General features: G+C 41.3%; 1 protein-coding gene across 7 annotated transcripts in view; it reads right to left on the bottom strand.

The window, feature by feature from the left end:
- Positions 1 to 24,002, bottom strand: part of LOC135091371 (syntaxin-1A-like) — an 83,681-nt gene that overhangs the window by 13,227 nt on the left and 46,452 nt on the right. For 2 of the 7 annotated variants that reach the window (XR_010262481.1, XM_063988964.1), the window contains exons 5-8: positions 23,097 to 23,279; positions 22,468 to 22,541; positions 21,924 to 22,061; positions 15,352 to 15,462 (exon numbers count right to left, since the gene is read on the bottom strand). Coding sequence is in view for 6 of the 7 variants with exons in the window: in XM_063988964.1 (XP_063845034.1) it covers positions 15,352 to 15,462; positions 21,924 to 22,061; positions 22,468 to 22,541; positions 23,097 to 23,279 (506 nt within the window). In the remaining variant the exon portion in view is untranslated. Of the gene's footprint in view, positions 1 to 2,144; positions 4,630 to 5,440; positions 9,578 to 13,979; positions 14,091 to 15,351; positions 15,463 to 21,923; positions 22,062 to 22,467; positions 22,542 to 23,096; positions 23,280 to 24,002 lie in introns of those variants that run through there. The other 5 variants (XM_063988965.1, XM_063988967.1, XM_063988963.1 and 2 more) reach the window with 4 other exon arrangements.

The following is a 24,002-nucleotide window of genomic DNA, read 5'->3' as shown; positions in this document are numbered from 1 at the left end:
GAACAAAACTGCTGTTAAGAATGATAATAACAGTAATGATGATAATAGTGATGATAATAATAATGATAATGGTGATAATAATATGTAGGTCAGCAACAAAATAGCAGGTTTTTTTTTATATAATTTAAGGATGTATTACCATTACTACTACTACTATTACTACTACTACTACTACTGCTACTACTACTACTGCTGCTACTACTACTACAACTACTACCATGCAACACACACATCTTCCACTCTCACACACACACACATTCACTCTCACATCCAGTCAATGAATTTCTACACACCATACTAATCCCATTCCTTCCATTTCCCTTTCTTTCATAACCATCCCATCACCCTCCTCTCCCTCCCTCCCATCTTTCCCCTCACCACCACCATCTCTCCCTCCCATACACAGGTAATGTTCAATCAATGCACAGGTATGGGTGTTTGAGGTAAATAAGAGTGCAGGTGTGTGTATGTGTATGTGTCTTTATGCATCAAATTGGGCTGGGTAAGGTACAAAAGACTAAGAAAAAAGATGATTCAATTTGACATTTCTAAAAAGTTAATTATGTAGTAGAAAAGGAAGAGAGAGAAAAAAAGCTGGTGTATTTAGTTTAAGTAATGCTGCTGTTGGTCTTCTTAATTTTGCAAACCTTAATGAAAGTATTATGCATTATCATTATCATTATTTGTGTTGGAGGGAAACTGCCACCATATTTTTTGTACATGGTAAAGGATGACTAAGAGATAACCTCAGTAAAGAAAGTTTATGATAACGGGAATTTTGTTATGTCCTCAAATTTGTAGTTCTCAATAATGGAAGGCGTGTTAATGTGTGTTAATGGTGTCTTTTTCATTATAGGGACTGTCACGTGTAGGCCTCATGGTTTCTTGAAGTTTTCATTATTTTCTTATGTTCTGCTGCATCACCAAATTTGTACAGTTTTCAATAATGATGTCTGTTCATTCTTGCTACATCACCAAAATTGTGCAGTTCTCAGTAATGGAAAATGTTAATGATGTCTTTTCATTTCTACTGCATTGCCAAATCTGACTGATGCAAAATGTGTGTGTGAAAGCCAATACACTCACACCTGTGACTGAAGCTCACCTGCACACCCCTTCACTCCTCCACCCCCTAAACCTTCACTGCATCACCCCACTTCCCTCACCACCAGCTGTCAATCCCACAACTGCTCAACACCACACAAACACCAAGAAACATTTCACCTTTTTGTCACTCTTCTCCCAACACAAGGGTGAAAAACATACCTTAGAAATGTAGTAATCAAGCCTTAATTCACTGAGGATAAATGACTACCTGACTTAAAGGAACCAGATGGTCATTTATTTCACTGAATCTTTAGCCAACACACTCCAAGGTTACATTTCTCACCCGCATATGGAGAGAAAACAAGAGTGAAACAAAACACAGAAAATGCAAGGGAGGGATAGACATTCAGGGTAGACTAAGAAAACACACTATCTTTTTATTTCACTTGTGTAATCTCGGTGGTTCCTTACGGTATTAAAATTGCTTCTAGTCTATTTACACCACTGGAAGAGCTGGAATGACTCACCAACACCTACACACCACCCGTGGGACACTGCACCAGCCCCTGTCCCTCCCTCCCGCAGCCTCACACTTCACAAGAGGGCAGGGCATCTTCACACCTCACCCACACACCTCACACTCTACACAGGAAGCACAATCTCATCTACACCTCACTTAGGGCCTCCTCACAGCCTACAGACAGCCTACACAGCCTCCTACACCCTACAACTATGCTTGACACTTTGCTTTTTTTTTTTCACAGCCTACACAACGAAAACATGCCGCCAAATCAAGGTAATTTTTTTTTCTATAGATTCATAGAGTATTTGCTTACTGGGATCCCACACAGAGCTTCTGATTATCCTATTGTGGCTCTTGTATCCCTCTAGTGTGCCTCAGGAACTTACATAATGGTGTGTGTGTGTGTGTGTGTGTGTATGCGTGTGTGTGTGTCACTGGTGGCGTGCTGTGGTGGTGGTGGTGGTGGTAGTTAGTGGTCGGTGGTGGTGGTAGTAGTGGTCGGTGGTGGCTGTGGTGATGTGGGCCTATGCTAACTCCTTTCTAGAGTGAGTTTATGTGAATGGAAATTATGTTACTCTCTCTCTCTCTCTCTCTCTCTCTCTCTCTCTCTCTCTCTCTCTCTCACTAGCCTCTCATCTTCCTCAAAACATCAACTTAAGAGTGGGAGGAAAGGACGGTCAGTGAGGGAAGGAAAGGAAGAAGGAAGGAGTGTAGGTTGGTGATGTCTCTCTTAAAATTAATGTCTTATAGAATCACATACCTTAAGAATGTATTATGCACAGGAGGTGATGTTGTGAATGTGTAGGACAAATGTGTGTGGAGTGGGCGCTTGTATTGAGGGATGAGGTGAAGAAGTGAAGTGTTTTATGTCTTGAAGTGATGGGGAGATGAAAGGTTAGGTAACGTCAATGTACATTTAAGATATAAAGTGAAGAAATGAAGTGTCTCATGTCTTGAAGCAATGGAGAAATGAGAAGTTAGGTAATGTATAGATTCTTGTTATATTTCTGGTAAGTTAATTAATTACTAAACTCCTCCCATAATTACCAACAAATTATCGGATACTTGTTACTTATTATTTTTACTTAGACAAACAAAATAAGAGTATGATTTTAAACTGATTTTGAGATAGTGAGATATATGTTTTATCTATTCATCTTTCCCTGTGTCTACTGATGCATGTGTGTAAATAATGTGAAAAGAACCTCACAATTTTTACTCTGGCAAACAAAATATATCCAAAACTAGTGAATGATCATTATAAAGTGATTTTGAGATAAAAAGTTTGATCTCTTTATCTTTTTTCTGTGTGTGTGTGTGTGTGTGTGTGTGTGTGTGTGTGTGTGTGTGTGTGTGTGTGTGGCAGAACATCATGGTAGCGAAGACCTACACATACATACAATTAATGGATGCAGACACAATACTACCTGCCCTGTTCATGTGTCGTCTTCCAGGAAATGATGTGACAAGTCTGTGATAATTCCAAATGATCGCTTAGAATGAAATGAGAGAGAGAAAGCGACATATGTACAGAAAAACCAAGTATTAAACCTAAATAAACAGACAGTTCAGCGACAGGGAAGGAGAAGCAAAACATGTTTTGTGTGATGGAGGAGAAGAATGTTGGCGTGTATGATGTGTGTGTCAGCTTCTACTTATTGAATGTGTTGATGGAAATAAAAGAAGAATATTGATGCATCTTATACTGATTTCTTTGGTCTACTGCAGTGTGTGTGTGTGTGTGTGTGTGTGTGTGTGTGTGTGTGTGTGTGTGTGTGTGTGTGTGTGTGTGTGTGTGTGTGTGTGTGTGTGTGTTTACAGATTATAAAAAACAACTCCTTGCTCTCATTCTTTTCCAAATAAATCTGAACACCCAAAAGCTGCAATGAATCATGTCAATCCAAGTTCTAAATCATAAATGCACAAACTTAAGAAATAAAAGGAAAGGAAGTAAATCATTATAAGCTATTTAAGTTACCCGTGGCTGAAGCTAAATAATAATTCTATGGCCTGTATCTTCAAACACTCTCAGCTCTCATAAGGACTAATATTCCCACAGGTCACAGAGATAATTAGTCAGATTTTCATTATGCTTTTTTTTTTTCTGGGGATGGTGCTAAATTCTTGCTAAACTCTTATTTGAATCATGAAAACACCATTGAAAACCCCAATGATCTCCACAAGAGCCTGCCAAACCATCACTAGAATAATGAAAACACCCTTGAAAACCCCAGTAACTTCCAATATATAGCCTGCCAATCACTGGAATCATGAAAGCACCCTTGAAAACCCCAGTAACTCCCACTAGAGCCTGCTAATGAGAGTCAATTAAGATGCTGCTGTTTGAGAATAATGTCCAATCAGGTGATAACAGGTGTGCCATCTCAGCCTTAACACCTGTGCTTTGTGTCTTATTTGTGTGCTTTATATAACAAGTGACTATCAACAAATGCAAAGGTTAGAATCAAATTGACTCAATAATGCAAGGTAATGTTGCTGTTGCAGAACAAAACAAAAATTAAATCAAACCAATTATGCACGAGTAACCTCTTACCAATAATAATAATAATGTAGTAATAATAATGGTGCCAGTAATCAGAGAAATAATCAATCATGTAATTTACTCTACAATTAAGTTATCATTGGAACTCAACAAAACAAAGTGCATAATAAGAAAAAAAAAATAAAGACGATATCTAGTAATAATAATAATAGTGCCAGTAATCAAAGAAATCATTAATCATGTAATTTACTCATTTATCATTGAAACTAAACGAAAAAAGAAAATGTAAAACAGGTAAAATATAAAAAAAATGAAAGAATAAAGACTTGATATATGTGACATTCACCAGTGTGTCATTCACTAATCAATATCACAGTTGATTCTTTCTAAATTTATTCTCTTTACTCCCCACAGTTCAGCCACCATCAGGAGGGGGGTGGGTAGTGGCAGGGGGGGTGCTTGGGGTGTTGTCGCGGTTGATGATGAAGTAAAGAACTAGAATCAAGATGAGCAACAGCATCACCCCAACGCCTATTGCTGCACACATCAGCTTTTTCTGCAATACAGGACTTGGCTGGGTCACGGCACACACACACCCACACATTAATCTCTCTCTCTCTCTCTCTCTCTCTCTCTCTCTCTCTCATTTAATTTGGTTCCCTGAGTGATGTGTTAAAAATAATTATGGTACGTTAAAAATGTGAGTTAAATCAATAAAAATGCATAATATTCTATGTGGTGAAAAGTAATTATGTTGTTAAATAAAAACACCAACAGTTAAATTAATAAAATGCATAAGGTTTGAGCATTGTCAGTGAAAAATGCAACAAATTAACTGATCAAAACTTAGTGAAGAGTCAGCTACATAAAAAAAACTAAGGAAAAATTACAGAATAAAACCATCATTGTGACATTAACTTAAAAATGGACAGCACAAAAATCAAAACATGACAATACAACACACACATATATTGCCATTTGTGTGTAAATATTAAAACAATAATAAGCTGTGAGTCATCATCACTCACTTGTGCGCTGCCGGTGTTCTGTACGAGTGTGTGTGCGTGACGGAAGCAGCAACGGTGGTGAGGTGCTGAGTGTGACCACGTGAGGTAAGCGTGCCCAAGACAGTCACTCATTCACACACACACACACACAGGCCTCTATACTGAAACACTTTGCTCTCTCACCATGACTATTTTCAAAGGCCACAGAGATGATTAACTGGGTTCTCAAGAGCATTTCTCCTATTAATAACATACAAATCTTGTTAACTTGTCATAAAACCATAAAGACACCCTTAAAAACCCATGTAATTTCAACTACAGGCTTTTGAAAGTAGTAGTGTGGTGCAGAAGTGTTTCAGAATATGATCCATACATAGACACACAAGCAATCCACCAGTAAGTCAACCAGCTAGTTAGCCAGTCTGTTTCCCAGCCAGCCAGTTACACAGTCAACCAACCAACCAGCTATCAAGTTAGCCAACCATTCATCCAGCCAGACAATTAGCCAATCATGAGTCCAAACAGCTGGCCAGCCTATAGCAAAGCCAGTTGCTCAGTTATTTAGCTGAAGAATCATCTGATCAGCTAATTAGCTAGCCAGCCAGTTTCCCAACCCAGTCAAGTCCCACAGATTCTGGACAATATCTCTTTTCTTCCCCTTCTCCATAAACATAAGCAAATTGTGTGTGTGTGTGTGTGTGTGTGTGTGTGTGTGTGTGTGTGTGTGTGTGTGTGTTATCTTGTATGCATCTGATGATAGAAGTAGAATAAAGGACAAATAATGGAGAAACAGACAATAGCAATAGTCAGATGAAAGAGCTAAACCATGAAACTCAACTGTCAATCAACAAACAAGAAGAGAAAGGGAAACTAGAACATATTTTGAAACATCCCAGACTAGAACTAGCATTAAATAAGACATGATAATAATAATAACAATAACAATAACAAACAGAAATGCTACCTTCATTTAAACATTACATATTCAAACTAACGAGGACTGTGCTAGTAAAAACCATCAAAGAACTATTTCAAACAACGTAAATTACAGAAAAGACGTAAAACAAATAAAATGCACCAGGTAACCTCACATCTAAGCCTTGACCTCCATAGCATAACATAACATAACCTAACAGAGACAAGGAACAGTAGGTAAGTCCTGACAGCAAACTAAATCAGCACAGCCCAGCACCTTGACCGCCCTGCAACCTTTGTGCTTCTGTGACCTGCCACTGCTGGGCCAAGACACAGTGTCCCTATCACACTGCAAGCACCTGGGACTGTGTGGAAGAACTGCTGGTGGGTGGATGATGTGCGGATCAGTGGAGTGTTATTTGTGATGACATGGATAGTGGATTGTGTTTATGTATTTACCTGGTGATGTGGTGGTGTTACGCTGATGCTTCACTGACATTGTAAATAAAGTGCAGGTGAACTGCAGTGCAAATCAGTGTATGATTTGTGAGTTTTCAAGGTCATGACTAAAATTACTTTGTTCTTTGATTTATGAATGCGTAATCTTTAAGGAATATACAGAATTCTCATTTATAAAAAAAAAAAAAAAAAAAAAAAAAATTACCATAAAAAAACATTATAATTGCATTAAGAAAATAAAAATCAACTTAAGTGATCCCAATTTATGTACAGTTTTAAAGGAACATAACTCATTCTCACACTGCAATTCACCTGTCTTGTCTGGATGCCACTTGTGGTATAAAGATCAGGATCAAGAGTCATGATGTGAGGCAGCAGAGCATAGAACATGGTAGAACAAGTCAGAGGATGTTTTGTCAGGGGATGGTTTCTGCTTCATGATGTTGGTGATGATGATAGTTGACAGGCAAGGAATATCAGGGTAAGGATTGAGTCACCCTTACCCTGGTTTCCTTTACTCATCAATCTCCACTACATTCCATCACTCTAACTCTCACAATGTTGTCTCTCCACCAGGTGACTCACTGACGTGGTGACACTGCCACTCACCCACACTCCTGTCCACTGAATGACTTAATTATTCACATTTTCTTTTTAGGTGTATGACAAACTGACTTAATATTCTTACCAAATCTTCTCTTATAATCCAGCATCTTATAAATAACTAAAGGTTAACATACTGAATTATCATTACTATTATTATTATTACTCTTATCACTATTATGAAGATTCCAAAAATTTTCCCAATATGTTTTTCAAAATTATTGTGAATAAATTTTGCACTCTATAAGGTCAGTTTGTCATATGTCTGAAAACAAACAGCTGGACCAGGCAGTGGGTAAGAGCATCAGTCTGGGGCAGCATTACTGTTTGTGTGTTCTCAGCTAGTGGGATATTACATTGGTAGCCTTGGCATGGAGTGTAGTCATGTCGTGTGCACTAATAATGATAATCTTTTAACCAGGAACTTCACCATGGATTTTAGCTATAATTCTCATAGTTTGGTGGATGTGAGGATTCAGGACATGAGGGAGAGGAAAGGAAATAAAACAAAGCTAACCTCAAAATATTCCACTAAACTTTCACAACAAACTAAAAAATCTTCCTCAGAACCTCTGTATGATAAATTTCACTGCAAACTCTTCCCTCCAGCTCATGAGAAATAAAAGATCCACTCAGAACCTGCTGCACTCAATCACGAAACACACCACACAACTGAACGCTCAAAACTAACACTCATTTCAGCAAAGTGTGTGCGACAGACAACACCCTCGACGCACGTCTGACAATAATAAGGGTACCCAATGACAATAACCACAGAAGTACGTAATGATAAACTTGGGGGACGCCAGAACGAGAGACACGAGAGATTAAGTAAAAGTAACTGTCTGTGGCTGTGGTAGTGAAGGGTTGAGTGTACCTTTGGCTATATCTACAAAAAGGCACAAGTATGAAAACATTAAGCTGTCACACAACCAGTTCTGAAGATGCACCATGCAGGCCCCGACCAATTTCCTCCTCTATCTTCCCCTCTGTTCCTACCACGCCAGTCATCTCCACCCATCACAGGAAAACAATATGTACAAAAAACACACTAATCATAATTGACTAAATAAATTAAAGACAAGAGGGAAAAAGTTTAACTCTAACCAACTCTGTACTCCTTCCATAACTAATGCTAAGGTTTATGTATGTACTTTCTTTCCAAGCCTATTTTAATCATTTGTGTAATTATTTTCTCCTCTCTTGAATATTTGTTTCTCTGATAATAATTTTTTTTTGTTTTTTCCCTTAAACTTTCTCTTATAATTCAGTTCTCTCTCTTTTTTTTTTTTCACTTCTATATTTGTGTTAATCTTCCCATTGTCTAGTCTAGAGTGAGTGTGACACCCGCCCCTCCTCCTCCCTCCACTCTTGGGTGTGGGGAGGGTGTCTGCTGCACTGTTTGGCACATGTGTGTAACCTCATATTTTGTAAATATCCCCTACAGTTAATTTCCCTTATGAACATTCACCCATACGATTTCCCCAAAAATAATTTCCCAGTGGATAAATCATATTAGTTTCAGGAAATTATTTTTAGGGAATTTTCATGGAGGAATCTTCAAAGATGGAATTTACTTAGAAGAAGTTTACATAAAAGTGTATCACCTAATTTTAAAACCCTCTTGTACTTTTCTATCTTGCTTTATCCAAAGCTGCATTACGTTTCTCACACTACAAATTAATCCCTCCAATCCCACACTCCCTTTCATCTTCATATACATCATCCACGGTTGGGAATAAATACACATATAAAGAATCACCAAAAAACAATAACAAAAAAAGGCTGCCTGTCGATCTAATGCTAAAATGAACACAATGATAAAACAGTGGAGGACACAAAACCTCAACACTTAACAAATATTAACAAATATTAATGTCTTTACAACAACTCAACTCAACATGCTCAAACTTGTCTCTTCTGCTAACCAATGCAATCAGACACTTTTCTCCTTGCCTGCCTCTCCCTCACAGCATTAGTGGCATTGTGTAAGGGACTGAGTGACATTCAATTCCTATATACCAAGTCCTCTCTCTCTCTCTCTCTCTCTCTCTCTCTCTCTCTCTCTCTCTCTCTCTCTCTCTCTCTTCTTTCTCTCCTCTCTCTCTTAGTCCACCTGCACATTCACACAACCTCTCAATGCAACACTCCAAGCCTTATTCAGGCATAAATCCTCTCCCCACACCTGCCATGCTACCCAGCCATATGTGACAAGCCAGAGCCACACCTGCACACCACCCTGGTCCCCACACCACATGCTAAGGATTCATGCCACACCTGTGAGGCTCCAAACCTACCATGACTCAAAGCCTGACACTGCACCACTACTTTATGAGGCTGGTTACAACCCTGCAAGGCCCATCTCCACACCTGATACCCCAAGACACACCTGCACACACCTGGCAGGAGGGCCCACACCTCTACCACACCCGCACAACGCTACTACATTACAGTCAATCCGAGGATGAGAATAAGAACAAGTAACAAAACTATAAAACATATGATGATCATAATTTTCTTCTGTGGAGAGAAAAAGAAAAAAAACAGAATTACAAACTTAACCATGGGAGTGTGTGTGTTTGGGGGGGGAGGGCAAACTGTCCATTCAGTAACAGATAATGCTACTTTACATCTACAGCTACTTGGAAAAACTGACTTATCTCAATACATTCAAATACATGTAGTAGTAATGTGATAAAAGGCAAAAAACTTGGGGGGGGGCGGGGACTGGGGGTCTGCTCAGTATAAAGCAACAACATGAAATCAAAGAATTGTACAAAAAATGTTACTCTATGTAAATGTGAATGTACATGATTATTTATACTAGAATACATGGATTGTATTTATAGTAGCTTCCGAGTACCAGAGATTAACCAGTAAACTCGACACTCACTCATCCAAATCCCTCCACACACTACGACAGCAAGGAAAGAACTCAACTGGGAGGCTACAGTGAGGGGAAGGTGGCTGGTCAGACACCGTAAACAATGAGAGAGGGAAGTATGTATGGAATTGGCTGAGACGACAACACTTGCACTACAGTATCACACCCATCTTACCTCAGGTGAGACAGAGGAGGAGGAAGAGGAGGAGGCTGAGATGAAGGATGAGGGGCAGAGAGAGACAGAGAGAGACTGAGATGAAGTATGCAGCTAGAGAGAGAGAGATGAGGAAGAGGAGGAAGCTGAGATAGGATGAGGAACATAGACAGAGAGAGGCTTAGATGAAGGATAAGGACCAGAGAGAGGCTGTGAAAAGGACAAAGAAACAGAGAGGTTAAGAAAACAAAGCATAAGGAACAAAAAGACATAAAAACTGAGAAATGAAAAGAAACCAAGAGATATAGCATGATGGGGGAGAGAGAGAGAGAGAGAGAGAGAGAGAGAGAGAGAGAGAGAGAGAGAGAGAGAGAGAGAGAGAGAGAGAGAGAGAGAGAGAGAGAGAGAGAGAGAGAGAGAGAGAGAGAGAGAGAGAGAGAGAGAGAGAGAGAGAGAGAGAGAGAGAGAGAGAGAGAGAGAGGCTAAAACAAAGAAGGAACAGAAAGATGCAGAGAAGCCATGAGATAAAAATATAAAGAACAAGAAGACAGAGATGAAAGCTAATGAGTAATAAGACAGAGAGAGGTACAGAGAGCAGAGAGACAAAAAAAGGAGGAAAAAAGGAAGGCTGATAGGAAGGTGAAGAGTAAGAGGAGGAACGAAGGAGGAGAGGGAAAGACAGAAATGATGAAAAAAGTTAGACTGACAGAATGACAAGAAAGGAAGAGATGAAGGGATATAAATCAAGGACAAATAAAATATGAAATTAGAAGATGTAGACAAATAGAAAAAGAGACTATAAGAGAAATAAGACTGGATGAAGGCTTGAGATGAAGACTGTTTAAAGTAAATGGAAAAAATAAAAACGAGAAAAGAAAGAAAAGAGAACAAATAACATGATGATAACCAGAAAGGAGAAAAGAAAGAACTGCAAACAAAGTGAAGTGAAGAGGAAACATATAAAGAAAAGAAGAGATTAAGAAGGAAAGTAAAATAGGCATGGAAAGACAGGAATACAAAAGAATAAAGATAATAATTCATGTAAAGAGAAATTAACCTACATAAAAGCAAGATATAAGGAATCAAAATAAAACTAACACACAGAAGCAGGGAAAACTACAGGAAATGAATAACAACTAAAAAAAATAAATAAAAAGAGATAATAATAAAAGTTAATGGAGGATAACTATAAGAAAAACTCCACACACGCAAAAAAATTTATACGCACAATAAAAATGAAAATAGGAAATGTACAGGAAGGAAATTATGAGGGGAAACTGATGGGGAAAAAAGACAGATTCCTTCCCAAGTATTTTATTCCCTTCCTTTCAATATGAGAAGCCTAGGAGACTATGACAACAACATGAATACCAACAACAACAATAACAACAACAACAATAACAGCAGCAGCGGCAGCAACAACAAGAACAACAAGAGTGACAATTCTACATAACTTGAAAAAAATAAATAAATAAAAAAATAAAAAAAATAAATAAAAATAAATAAATAGTGGTAGATCTTTAAACAACTTGTAACTAACATAACAAAAATGTAATGATATTTCTAAATGACTCGTAAGTAACACAAATGATCCAAGTTGAGAGAATGACAATACAAACTGGTACAACACAGCAACACACACCACCACTTCCTACCAACACACACAGACACATTCTCCACTTATCTCTGTCACCTGACCCTAAGTATTTCCCAAACAGAATGGCCAAGAAGGAAGTGTCTGCATTTATTCATTTATTCCTATCCTTACATGTCCTCCTATGTTCCAGCCCTCTCAGCCTCCTCTCATCTCTCCCATGCACCACTCAGCCCTCCCATCTCACTGTCACTCCCATGTACCCACTGCATCATATTCACTTGCAGCTCACTCATAAAAAAAGTCACCTGATCTCACAATGCACTGAGTTAAACATCACAAACACACTTAGTCTATTACCTCAAAAGAAATCTACGACACAAAACTGAAAAAAACCCCACAAAATAAAGAAGAATACACGAACCAAACCTATAAAACCCAACAACACAATGCATCGAACCATGTAAGCAGGAACAGAAAGAACGTGGAATGATAACTATACATGTCTGATCTAGGTGACTAACAGCAGCTACGTATCACACCACTACAGCACCCCAAGCAAGACGACAAGCTACCCAGGAGAGAACTGAGCTACACTGCCTCTGAAGCTGCACTGAAGACACTCAACATTCTCTAGAGGGAAGGACGAGGCTGAGGAAGAGGAAAGAGGCAGACAGCAGACAGAGAGAAGGAAGAATGAGGCTGGGGAAGTAAGTGACTGAGATATGAGGAAACAATAAGTGTTAGAGAGAGAGAGAGAGAGAGAGAGAGAGAGAGAGAGAGAGAGAGAGAGAGAGAGAGAGAGAGAGAGAGAGAGAGAGAGAGAGAGAGAGAGAGAGAGAGAGAGAGAGAGAGAGAGAGAGAGAGAGAGAGAGAGAGAGAGAGAGAGAGAGAGAGAGAGAGAGAGAGAGAGAGAGAGAGAGAGAGAGAGAATGCAAAAATAAAGTTGAAAAAGAGCATAAATAATGAAAATACCAAGAGAGAGAGAGAGAGAGAGAGAGAGAGAGAGAGAGAGAGAGAGAGAGAGAGAGAGAGAGAGAGAGAGAGAGAGAGAGAAAATGCAAAAAATAAAGTTGAAAAAGAGCATAAATAATGAAAATACCAAGAGAGAGAGAGAGAGAGAGAGAGAGAGAGAGAGAGAGAGAGAGAGAGAGAGAGAGAGAGAGAGAGAGAGAGAGAGAGAGAGAGAGAGAGAGAGAGAGAGAGAGAGAGAGAGAGAGAGAGAGAGAGAGAGAGAGAGAGAGAGAGAGAGAGAGACTCCGAAACCCGTGTCAATATCAGGCCCAGGAGACTTTTGGCAGATGGGCGGCAACACACCACCGGGCACAAGACAGACAAACACATGAAATATCGCACTGCAAGACAGCTAGATAGACAGACAGGTAGACAGACGGACAGACGGATAGACAGACAATAACAACAGTAACAACAACAATAACAACAACAACAACGCTATCGGTCGTCAGCAATCCTCATCATCGTCACCAAGAAAAAATGGATGATGATCAGCAGAATGAAGACCAAACTTAGCAGCAACTTTCTCTCTCTACTCAGCGCGACTCACAGCGTCACAACAGAACGTGGTGGTGGTGGTGGTGGTGGTGAAGGTCGTGGTGGTGGTGGAGGTATGGGAGAAGACGAAAGATAAGAAATGAAGTTATAATGATGGAGAAGAGAAAAAAAAAAAAAAAAAGGAAATTTAAAAGAAGATATGCTAGATGTGAAGACAAGGTAGAAATAGAGATGTGAGTGAAAGAGAGAGATTGAGGAATGAGATGATATAGATGAATATGCATAACAAAAACAGATAAAATAATAAGTGAGACTAACACACCAACAGCTAAACACCCAAAGAGAGAGAGAGAGAGAGAGAGAGAGAGAGAGAGAGAGAGAGAGAGAGAGAGAGAGAGAGAGAGAGAGAGAGAGAGAGAGAGAGAGAGAGAGAGAGAGAGAGAGAGAGAGAGAGAGAGAGAGAGAGAGAGATAGCAAGAGAAACGAGAAAACAAGAAAAGAAAAATCAACTCAACTTACATAACAGCATGGAGAAAAATTATGAGAGAGAGAGAGAGAGAGAGAGAGAGAGAGAGAGAGAGAGAGAGAGAGAGAGAGAGAGAGAGAGAGAGAGAGAGAGAGAGAGAGAGAGAGAGAGAGAGAGAGAGAGAGAGAGAGAGAGAGAGAGAGAGAGAGAGAGAGACAAAGCATAATGAAAGCAATCACCAGGCAACCCAACCACAGCTGCTGTTGGCACACACCCACAGCCTTCACTGATCATTCTCGTTGGTTTACTTACCCTTCTGGCCTTGCTTTGGTATCTGATGGCTTTCTTAGTGTCCTGTTTGGCTGTGTCCACATAGTCCTGAGCTTCCTGTACGTGATTCTCAATCCTATTCATCAGTTCACCCTGTGGTTGTGGCCGAGGATGGGGGCAGGGGGGACAGGTGCAGGGAAGGATGTAGGATGGGACAGGATGGACAGGTCATGACAACAGAGAACCGGAACACAGAGACAGTGGTGTGGGAGGAGGATCAGTTAGTGGAGGAAGAGGAGGAGGGACAGGAGGAGGTACAGGAGGAGGAGGAGGAGGAGGAGGAGGAGAAGGCGGTGGAGGAGGAGTGTTGGATTTGAGGAACAGGAGGAGGCATGGCAAGGACAAGAGGCGGTGTTTGGAAATGGAAAAACCAAAACAAAAGAAACCCAAGACATATCAAGAGGACTTTACAAAATGTTGATCAGATGTTAGTGGGCAGAGAGATGAGGGCGGACACAGATCACACGAGAAGAGGAAAGACCGGAAGGGAAGTGGTGTGAGGCGGAGCGGGAGCAGCAGTAGGAGGAGGAGGAGGAGGAGGAACCACACAAAGACAGTAATGAAAGGGAGGGCCAAGTAATGTGTTAATACAGAGAGAGGAACCCATAACCAAATCATACAGAGTTAATACAAGACAAGTGTGAGTGTGTGAGTGTGTGTGTATGTGTGAGGTGGGGTCAGGAGAGAGGAAGGAGGGGCAGAGGGCAGGGAGAAGGGTGTCAGGGCAGGGAGGAGGAGACGGCAGCAGTCAAGTGTGAAATAAGCATAAAACACCCGGGAGGACAGAGAGACAGGCACCAGGGCAGGAGACAGTCATGACACAGTATTGTTTCAGTGGTGGTGGTGGTGGTGGTGGTGGTGTTGACAGAGATCCATTACCAGTTTCCAGAGTGAAGGTGTTTTGGTGGTGGTGGTGGTGAGTAGTGGAAAGATATTACACACCAGAGGAGGAACATGTGGCGTTAGTGGTAAACAAGGAACGTAAACAAGTGATTCGATAAACGGAGAAAAAAGTCATCGAACACATTGACACAGAAGGTTGATATAAGAGCATAATGAAGTAATAAGTTCCTCCGTGCAAGATGCAGAGTGTTGTAGCAAGCGTGCGACATTCCAGTGAGGCCGTAGGGAGCGTGCAGCATGCCCAGTGAAGTGAAACACGGTCAGTGGGATGCGGGAGGAAGCGTGCAAGGGTGCGTGCAGATCATCAGTGAGAAAAATTGCATGAGGGGTCATCAGGATGGGTCAAATATATATGTAGGAAACAAGGGTGAAAAAAAGAGAAAGAAAAAATACATTAGCATCTAGCTGCAATGATAATGTAAAAAAGTGAAAGAATGAGCAGGTTACTCACCTTGCGTGCTTTGCTCTGATACTTAAGTGCCTTTTTAGTGTCCTCCATAGCTTTCCCCACATATTCGACGGACTGATCTACGTGATACTCAATCCTATCAATCATCTCCCCCTAGTGGTGGTGGTTGAGCGGTCAATCGTGGGTTGGTGAGGGAAGCAGGCATAGAGGAGAGAGGCAAAGAGACACAAAAAACAATTAATGTTGACACACTCAGCAACAATCACAACATGAGAAAAAAGAGAGAGAAAAAAAAGATCCTGATGGTGATGGCTGCTACTAGACACCAACACAGATATGACGTCTGTGCAGCTGTGTGGCGTGTGTGTGGCGGCGGCCCCGGGCAACGCGCCACAGACCCGCAGCCAGAGACAGAACACATCACGAAAAAAAGAACCACACTATTTTGAACAGCAGAGAAAAAAGTATATGTAAATACTCCAGACACTTTATGAATCAGTCTGTTGCCTTCTCACGTCCAGGAGTCAATTATCTAGAAGCACCGGCGAGCGGGGCGCCCCATGGCCTCGGGACAGAGGGGGCGGGGCCGCCTCGCTCTCCCGGGGGATAAAAAAAAATAAATAAATAAATAAATGTTTAAAGTCTAGATGAGATCATTCCTCTAGTAACACAGGAAGACACCAACCCCCATGTGTCCTGAGCATGCCGGCACACAGGGGCCACTATGTACAGGTCACCTACGCCTGGCACCGCACACGTACACACGCGCACGCTTATCAACACACGCATATACACACACGTACATGTACACACAGACACTGCACCAGCTCCCAGCCAGGCGCACACAGGAGTGGGCGCACATACATACACACACTGCCTGCACTAGGTGTCACTGAGGGCGGTGGGGGCGCACACACTGCCCCTCATGCGCACTCTATCTACGCACTCTATCGTCTCCCCCTAGTGAGGTGGGTCAAAAATAGGGTTACTGTAAGGGACTGTAAACCTCAGAGACTCCAGTTAGAGTGAAGGCGGTGAGGGCCTGGCGACTCTCAGGGCTTTGTGGGAGGAGGCCAGGAGTGTTTGGGGCACAGCCTGGGGTGGCAATGAGGCATGCAAATACACAGCTATGGGGTGTGAGAAGGCCCACCACACCCCCATCCCTGGTCCTCCTCCCTCACCCACACCGCTTCACAGCAAGAATGAGAGGCAATGCTTAGAGGAACGCTTGACTCTGAGGTTTGCATGTTTAGTGTCTCGTCCATGCACCACGGTAACTGGAATCTCTAGGAACACACAAGCTGAACCTTACAACCACCTCAAGGAAAAAATATACTGACCATCACACCATCACTACAAAACCTCTTTCTATTGGACTACAAGAATGGGCACTGCAGTAGAGCATTCCACCACTGTGAACAGCCATCCTGCAACAACACTGCATTGCTGAGGGTGGCAGAGGAAGACTGACCCTAAAGTGATGTTACTCTATTCTACAGGGCTCAGTTTGCTGTGAGTCTTGGGTACTGAGTGAGTTAGGCTGTCTTACTGCCTATATCTATAGAGTATGTACACAATACAGTCCAGCTGAGTGAGGCTTTTCATGTAGTGGTGTGGCTGGTGTGACTTGGTGTGTGAGGGTCTGAGGGTGGCTCAAGGCAGCAGCTTGCAACACCAAACACTGACAGACACCAACACTGATGCTTCAATGAGAGATGCCACTGACAACACCATTGTCTGCGAGTCACCTTGGCACGGCTGCTGCGCTGGAGGGCGGGGCTGCCTCCATGCAGCTCCCACAGGTGACCCCCAGCTACACACACACACACACACACACACACACACACATCAATCCTTACACAATTTTTTTCCTTTTTAAAATATGACTCTCTCTCTCTCTCTCTCTCTCTCTCTCTCTCTCCCCACAAGCATGTATCATATTACCTTTTCCTCTTTATAAATCCCTTTTTTTTACCATTTCTATCCAATAACTGACACACACACACACACACCTACTCTTCTATACACAGTACACGACTGCCTCTTATCTTTATTGAACACTTTTATTACTTCTGCTATACATTTAGCCGGCCACAGCCTCTCCTGCCATTGGACTGCCACTTGCTTCTAGTCAGGGATGCCATCTTAATATTCTTCTGACACAAATCTATTCATCCATCTGAGTTCCTATGTGGCTGTAAGTAGTGAGTACTTATTTTGGGTGAATGTTCTATATGTGTTACTTTTCCTACACACACACACACACACACACACACACACACACACACACACACACATATATATATATATATATATATATATATATATATATATATATATATATATATATATATATATATATATATATATATATATATATATATATATTGGCAGCTTTAAACAGTTTACATGCTGGTTTTGAAATTTTTTGTCATATTTATCAATACAGTCATAGAGTATTGACATCCGTGGCTCATATATGTTTATTATTTGATTTTCATTATCTATTTTTTCAGTTTTACGTCAAGCATTCTTCACTGACTTTTATGAAACGTCCCATGGCTTCTAACTCATCAAGGTTTTAATTTTTTCTCTCTCCCTTTGAACGTGAAGATTTAATTATTGTTATTTTCAGCATTCATACAAGCAATATACAAAGCTACACCAATCCACACAGTACCTGACTCATCACCAGACACTACACACCACACCAGTCTGTCAGTCTTCCAGTCTATATGGTAAAAAAACAAGTCTCTAAAAGTCCATTCATCCAAAAAATTATTAGCAAAACTCTCATTACTATTATCATTTATATAATTCTTGTCAGGCAAATACATGTGGACATAAAAAAATGTCAGTAATTTATTGTTTGGGATATTACATGTGGGATGTTAATGTTTAAGGGAAGGCAGAGTATTTACAAAGAAAATGCTTGGCTGGAGGAGAGGGAGGGACGTGACATGCTTCTGTTTACTGCACAGCGACAGACTACAGGCTGGGACGGTCGAGAGAGAGAGAGAGAGAGAGAGAGAGAGAGAGAGAGAGAGAGAGAGAGAGAGAGAGAGAGAGAGAGAGAGAGAGAGAGAGAGAGAGAGAGAGAGAGAGAGAGAGAGAGAGAGAGAGAGAGAGAGAGAGAGAGAGAGAGAGAGAGAGAGAGAGAGAGAGAGAGAGAGAGAGAGTCACAAATAGATAGAAATCTCAAAAGGAATTCTTGAGCTGCTCTGACGTGGCTCACGTACCAGATGTACAAAACCACACAGCTTCATTAAGAAAAATAAATAAATAGATAAACAAAATCAATAAAAGTCAGACGAGCTACAAAAGTGAGGGACTTACACTCAACTCAAATCATGTGAGTTACGTACTTGTGCTCTCACCCACACACCCAAACTAGCACTCAACACACACACACACACACACACACACACACACACACACACACACACACACACACACACACACACACACACACACACACACACACCCACACACACCCACACAAGGGGTTCATGCAAGGGGATAGACACACAGACAGGCAGACAGACACACCTCCACGTGTAGGAGAGCCACTCGTGCATCATGAGTGGGCGGATATGGAGGGCAGAGGCACCACCAACACCCAGGCAAACACACCAACACCGCACAGCCAACACCCAAGGACATGAGAGAGGAGCACTGCCACTATCGCTGATTGCCTGCGTCATGATGGCAGAGGGACATTTGGTGCAGGAATTTACATTTTAACTAGACGTTCAGTAGACAAGTCAAGGAGATACTGACGTCTATTACTGTGTCTTTATTTACAGTGGTTTAGTGTTTGGGGTCATGAGATGGGGTTATGATTACTGTGTCCTTTTGAAATGTCCCTATAGGCAGCAGTGGTGGGTTGATAACAGTGGCAGGTCTCCAGGTGGTGTGGGGAGAGCCTTGCTGCAGCCACCACCGCCCTAAGCCAAGCAATCAACAGTGTCAGTCAAGGTGGGCAAGGCAGCATCTGTCCCACTCACTCTCTCTCCTCACCTCCACACTCTAGGCTCATCCCAAGACTCGGCACTCATAGTCAGTCTGAATGCAGTGCTGAGGGGTGCAAACTGCTGTGTTATTCTTTGTCCTGAGTCTCTTATGGTTCTGAAACACTGAAGTCACTAGGTAATATTAAGTTTTTATGCAATATTTCCTTGTTTTTCTTCCTCAGCTTCAGTGACTCAATATTCATCCACTGTGTTTGTACATGAGTGAGTGTGTGCCTGCAGCCATGGCCATCCTGAGCTCATGGCTGTGAGAGGGGAGGTGGGGAGAGGAGAGGGAAGGGACTCCATCTCCCAGGAACACCAACACACGCACACACGCGTCCACACGCTCGCACGCAGGAGTGAGGCGGGAGGAGAGCGAGACAAAGCAGGGGCACAGAAGGAATGGGGAAGGGCATGGGGGTGTTCACTAGGGGGAAAGATGTTTGCTTTTATTGATCAACCTGCCGTGACCTGCCTGGTGACCCGACCTGCACCGACAGGCCCCGCCGCCGGCCTCGGTCATTGCCACAGGCGAGTCACGGGTCAGACTTCCGCCTTACTACAACTTCACATTTAATGTTAAGCTTCAATTTTGCATTTCCTCTTAAACGAAATCTCTGGGGAACTTCCACCTCACACTCTTATCTGATTGGCAACTTTGAGAGCTCATATCACACTATTGCAACAAGTATAAAAGGGCACTTCATTCAGCAATAATAATAACAATAATAGTAGCAAATATAGAGTAATTATAGTCATAAGTTAGTAAGTAAAGATAACTTATAGTATAGTGCTAATCCTAGTGTTAGTTATATCAGTGAAGAGAACCCTTAGGAGTGGTGTGCTGGGAAGACTGCCTCGCCATATACAACAACAACAATATATATGTCACTGCAACTTGGGATGAAACTTCTTTAAACTTGTGAGTACATTAATTCACAGGCGTCCCCATTAGCATACCTTCATCACCTGCATCGTAACTTTGTGTGGTGGGAATGAGCCATAGTTTAAATGTATTATAATGAGGAACACACTTGGGATTATGTCAGTAAATAATGAAATCCCTTTGTATCTACCCCTTTTCTGGCAACGAGCAGGTTGGGAATTACACTTAACTTACTATAAAGATGCACTACTGAATTGAATCATCCATGGGTCTCTTATAAGGGAGAACATGATGTCTTTCTCATATAATATTAGTAGCACAGAGGAGAGGCAGTCCCCCAGCCACAGCCACTCCTCTCCCTCACCCAACTTAAAGCTACACACAAGAATAATATAAGTTTTAATTCATGTTAATTCATCAAGGGAGAAAATCACTCAGCTGTGGAAGAAACAGACTTAGGCTACACTTGTGCTTAGTGGGTAGTGTTGTAGGCTAAGAGGGGCTGGATTACCTTGTGTCAACTGTGAATACTGAAGGTATGATTACACCTGAGAGAGAGCAGAGTGTCTGAACACCTCGTAGGAAAAGTGTGTATTGGAGACACAAAGCACACTGTGAAATAAAGATCTGAATAATGAGAGGAAGGAGGAGTGTTCAGTAAGGGACAACAAGGCACATGGTGGGGTTAGACTTACACCTTAAAATGCTACAATTATCACTCAACTTTTAAGGTTATTTTTTAGTCACTGTAAAGGTTAATATTACTTTTAAAACCAAGGTTATCTTTAATCTCTAGTGAAGCTTGAAAGAACTGTGAGTAGTCTGAATACAAGTCTTGCTGAGGATGAGATTAAAAAAAGTCTTACAATTGGTGAGTTAGAAAAGAGTTAGTTGTGAGTTAGCAGGCCGCCCCTTGCTGATTCCAAGCGCTGGGTCACTGGAGTCAGCACAGGCAGCAGGGGGAGGCTAAAATCTTCAGGAATAAGGAACCATGTGGGACTCATTAACTGATTATCTTTTTGTTACATCATTTTCTTTTTTTTTAGATTGATCTTATGTGCCACAACAATGGGATCATATGGAGCTGTGCATCAAGTACTTTACACAGCAGAAATTGAATAAGCTGCCATCAAATTAAGGCAGCAAGTATTAGGGGAACTCTGTAACGTGACCCACTGACAGACACTACTTGCCCCAGTCCAGACCACACCAGTGAGGGCAGGCATTTGGCAGGGCAAGCTGTGCACCTGTGAGCCACATTACAACATGCCAGGCTCTTGCATCTGTACTGAATTTAATGTATTGGTATAAAATGTGCCAAGATTATAATTAGTACAGAATGTAACATGATAAATTCTGCTAAGATATTTTTATGCTTCTTTTATTTACTACAAGTTCAAAGTGTATGAGTGTAACTTGTGTAGAAAGTAAAAGCAGCAGAGGCTGGTTTCTTTCATCTCTCTTAGGAAGAACATGTCATAAGATGGTGCACTCAAAAATACACAAACTTTTCTTTATATTCTAACTGCAAAAAAGTTCTGACAAATAGCTGGAGATAAATATAAACTGAGAATTTGGTGGTGGTTCCTTAGACCTTGATGGAGATAAAAGTAGGAGGAGGAGGAGGGAAGGAGGAAGGAAGAGAGAAGTAGGAGGGAAGGAAGAAGGAAGAGAGAGACAGGAGGAGAAGCAGAGGCACACTGGAGGGAGCTCACCTGACTCTCCACAAGCATCGCCATGTCCATGAACATGTCATGGAGCTCCCTGATTGAAGTCTCCAGTTTGACAATGTCTTCATGTCGAGCCTCGATGTCCGCCAAGGTCTGTTTGGCCTGCTGAGTCTCCATGATAATCTGTGGGAAGGCAATGCTGTACCAAAGTCCTCTGAATCATGAGAATGGTAAGAGAGTATGGGAAGCTGGGTAAATAGCAAAGTAATTTCACCTACTAATCAAACCAAAGGGAAGAATGGTTCACTTTCCCTTCTCACCATAATGTACACCTGAAAAAATAATGAAAAAAGAAAAGAGAAAAAAGAAAGCTGGATAAGTGACAAACTACTTTCACCTAAACAAAACAAAAGGAAAGAATGGTTCACTTAAAAAAAATAAATAGAAAAAAGGATAAACAAAAAAAATGATTTTGATTTTATTTTGCACCATAATCAACATTAAAAAAAGAAAAGAAAAAGAAAAAAACTGGATAAATAGCAAACTAATTCCACCTGACCCAAGCAAACCCAAGGCAGCAGCGACTCACCCCCTGTGTGAAGACCGCTGGGTTGCCCTGCTCCAGCATGTCCTCCAGCTCTTCACTGGTGGTGTTGCGTCCCGCTGTGCTCGGGGAGAGGGAGGAGGGGGTGGCTCAGTATGTGCTACACTCAGACACCACAGCCCAGCATTACAAGACTCACCAGTGCCAACACAGCCATGCATCCCACACCACCATTTATATTTTGGTAGCATCACACACCATCAATAAATATCAACATAGTTTCTCCTCTCTCCCTTCTTGTACCCTAAAATTTATACCTTTCCCTGTAACCTCAAATTTACTCCTCTTTCCTTTCCTGTATCTTCATAATTTTGACTCTCTCCCTCCCTGTACTCTTGTCATTTATCTTCCTCTCCGTAGTTTAATAATTTCTTCTCTTCCCTCCTTATAACCTCACAATTTTTCCTCTCTCCCTTCCTGCACCCTCATTTCTCCTCTCTCCTTCCTTAAAATCTCACAGTTACTCCTCTCTCCCTTCCTGTAACCTCATAATTCCTCCATTCATTCCTTTACCTTCAAAACTCCCTCTCTTCCCCTCCCATCACTTTCCATAGCCCCTCTTATCCCTCCTCTCAGCCATCCCAGCTTCCTCTAGTCTATCACACGGTACTCACTGATTTCCAGCTGTCTCTGTATCCTTCCCTTGCAGCGCTCACGGTAGTCAGTCTGTGTGCGGTTGTACTCAGTCATCACCTCCACAAATTTGCGGCTGAGAGTGGAATGTTGTGTCTTCTTTATCCTGAGGTCTGCACTGGCCTTGCTCACATGCTCCTCAGATTCGATGTTCTGTTCAATGACTGCAAGGGTGAGGAGGTAGATCAGACACAGCAATGGTAAGAGTTGGAGTCTATATGTACGTAATGTAAGTGACGTAATGGTAGATATTAAATGCAATGCTTCTCTGTTTATTGCAAGAAAGAATGGGAAGGTAGATTAGATACTTGTTCTTGTTATTTAGAGTAGAGAGAGAGCAATGAAAAGTGTAGAAGTGTATATGTATCTAATTTACGTAAACTAAAGGTAATATTAAATGCAATGCTTCTCTGTTCAATGTCTGCAAGAATGGGAAGGTAAATCAAACACTTGTTGAATTATCAAGGTTAAGGAAGCAATAAGTAATGTACTAAGTATATGTAACTAATGCAAATATAAAATCTAAGTGAACTAAAGGTAATATTAAACAAAAAGCTTCTCTGTTCAATGCCTGAAAGAAAGGGAAGGTAAATCAGTCACTTTTAGTTATTTAAGTAGAGAGAACAATGAAAAGTGTAGAATATATATAAATGTAACTAATGCAAGTGTTGATGTAAGTGAACTGAAGGTGAACTCAATGCAAATATCTTCAATTCAATGCCTGCAACATGAAACACAATGCAACACAGTAAATACTCGTGTAACAAGTGTGTAAATAAACAAAACATAACAGCAAAACATTATATGCTTGATCTTTTCTATTTAAAGTGGGAATGATGTGAAATACAACAGAAAATGGAGAGAAAAATATACATGTTCAGAATTGT

The sequence above is a fragment of the Scylla paramamosain genome, chromosome 37 (genome assembly GCF_035594125.1).
Source record: "Scylla paramamosain isolate STU-SP2022 chromosome 37, ASM3559412v1, whole genome shotgun sequence".
Classification (NCBI taxonomy): domain Eukaryota; kingdom Metazoa; phylum Arthropoda; class Malacostraca; order Decapoda; family Portunidae; genus Scylla; species Scylla paramamosain.
This window is presented reverse-complemented; position numbering and strand designations above follow the sequence as displayed.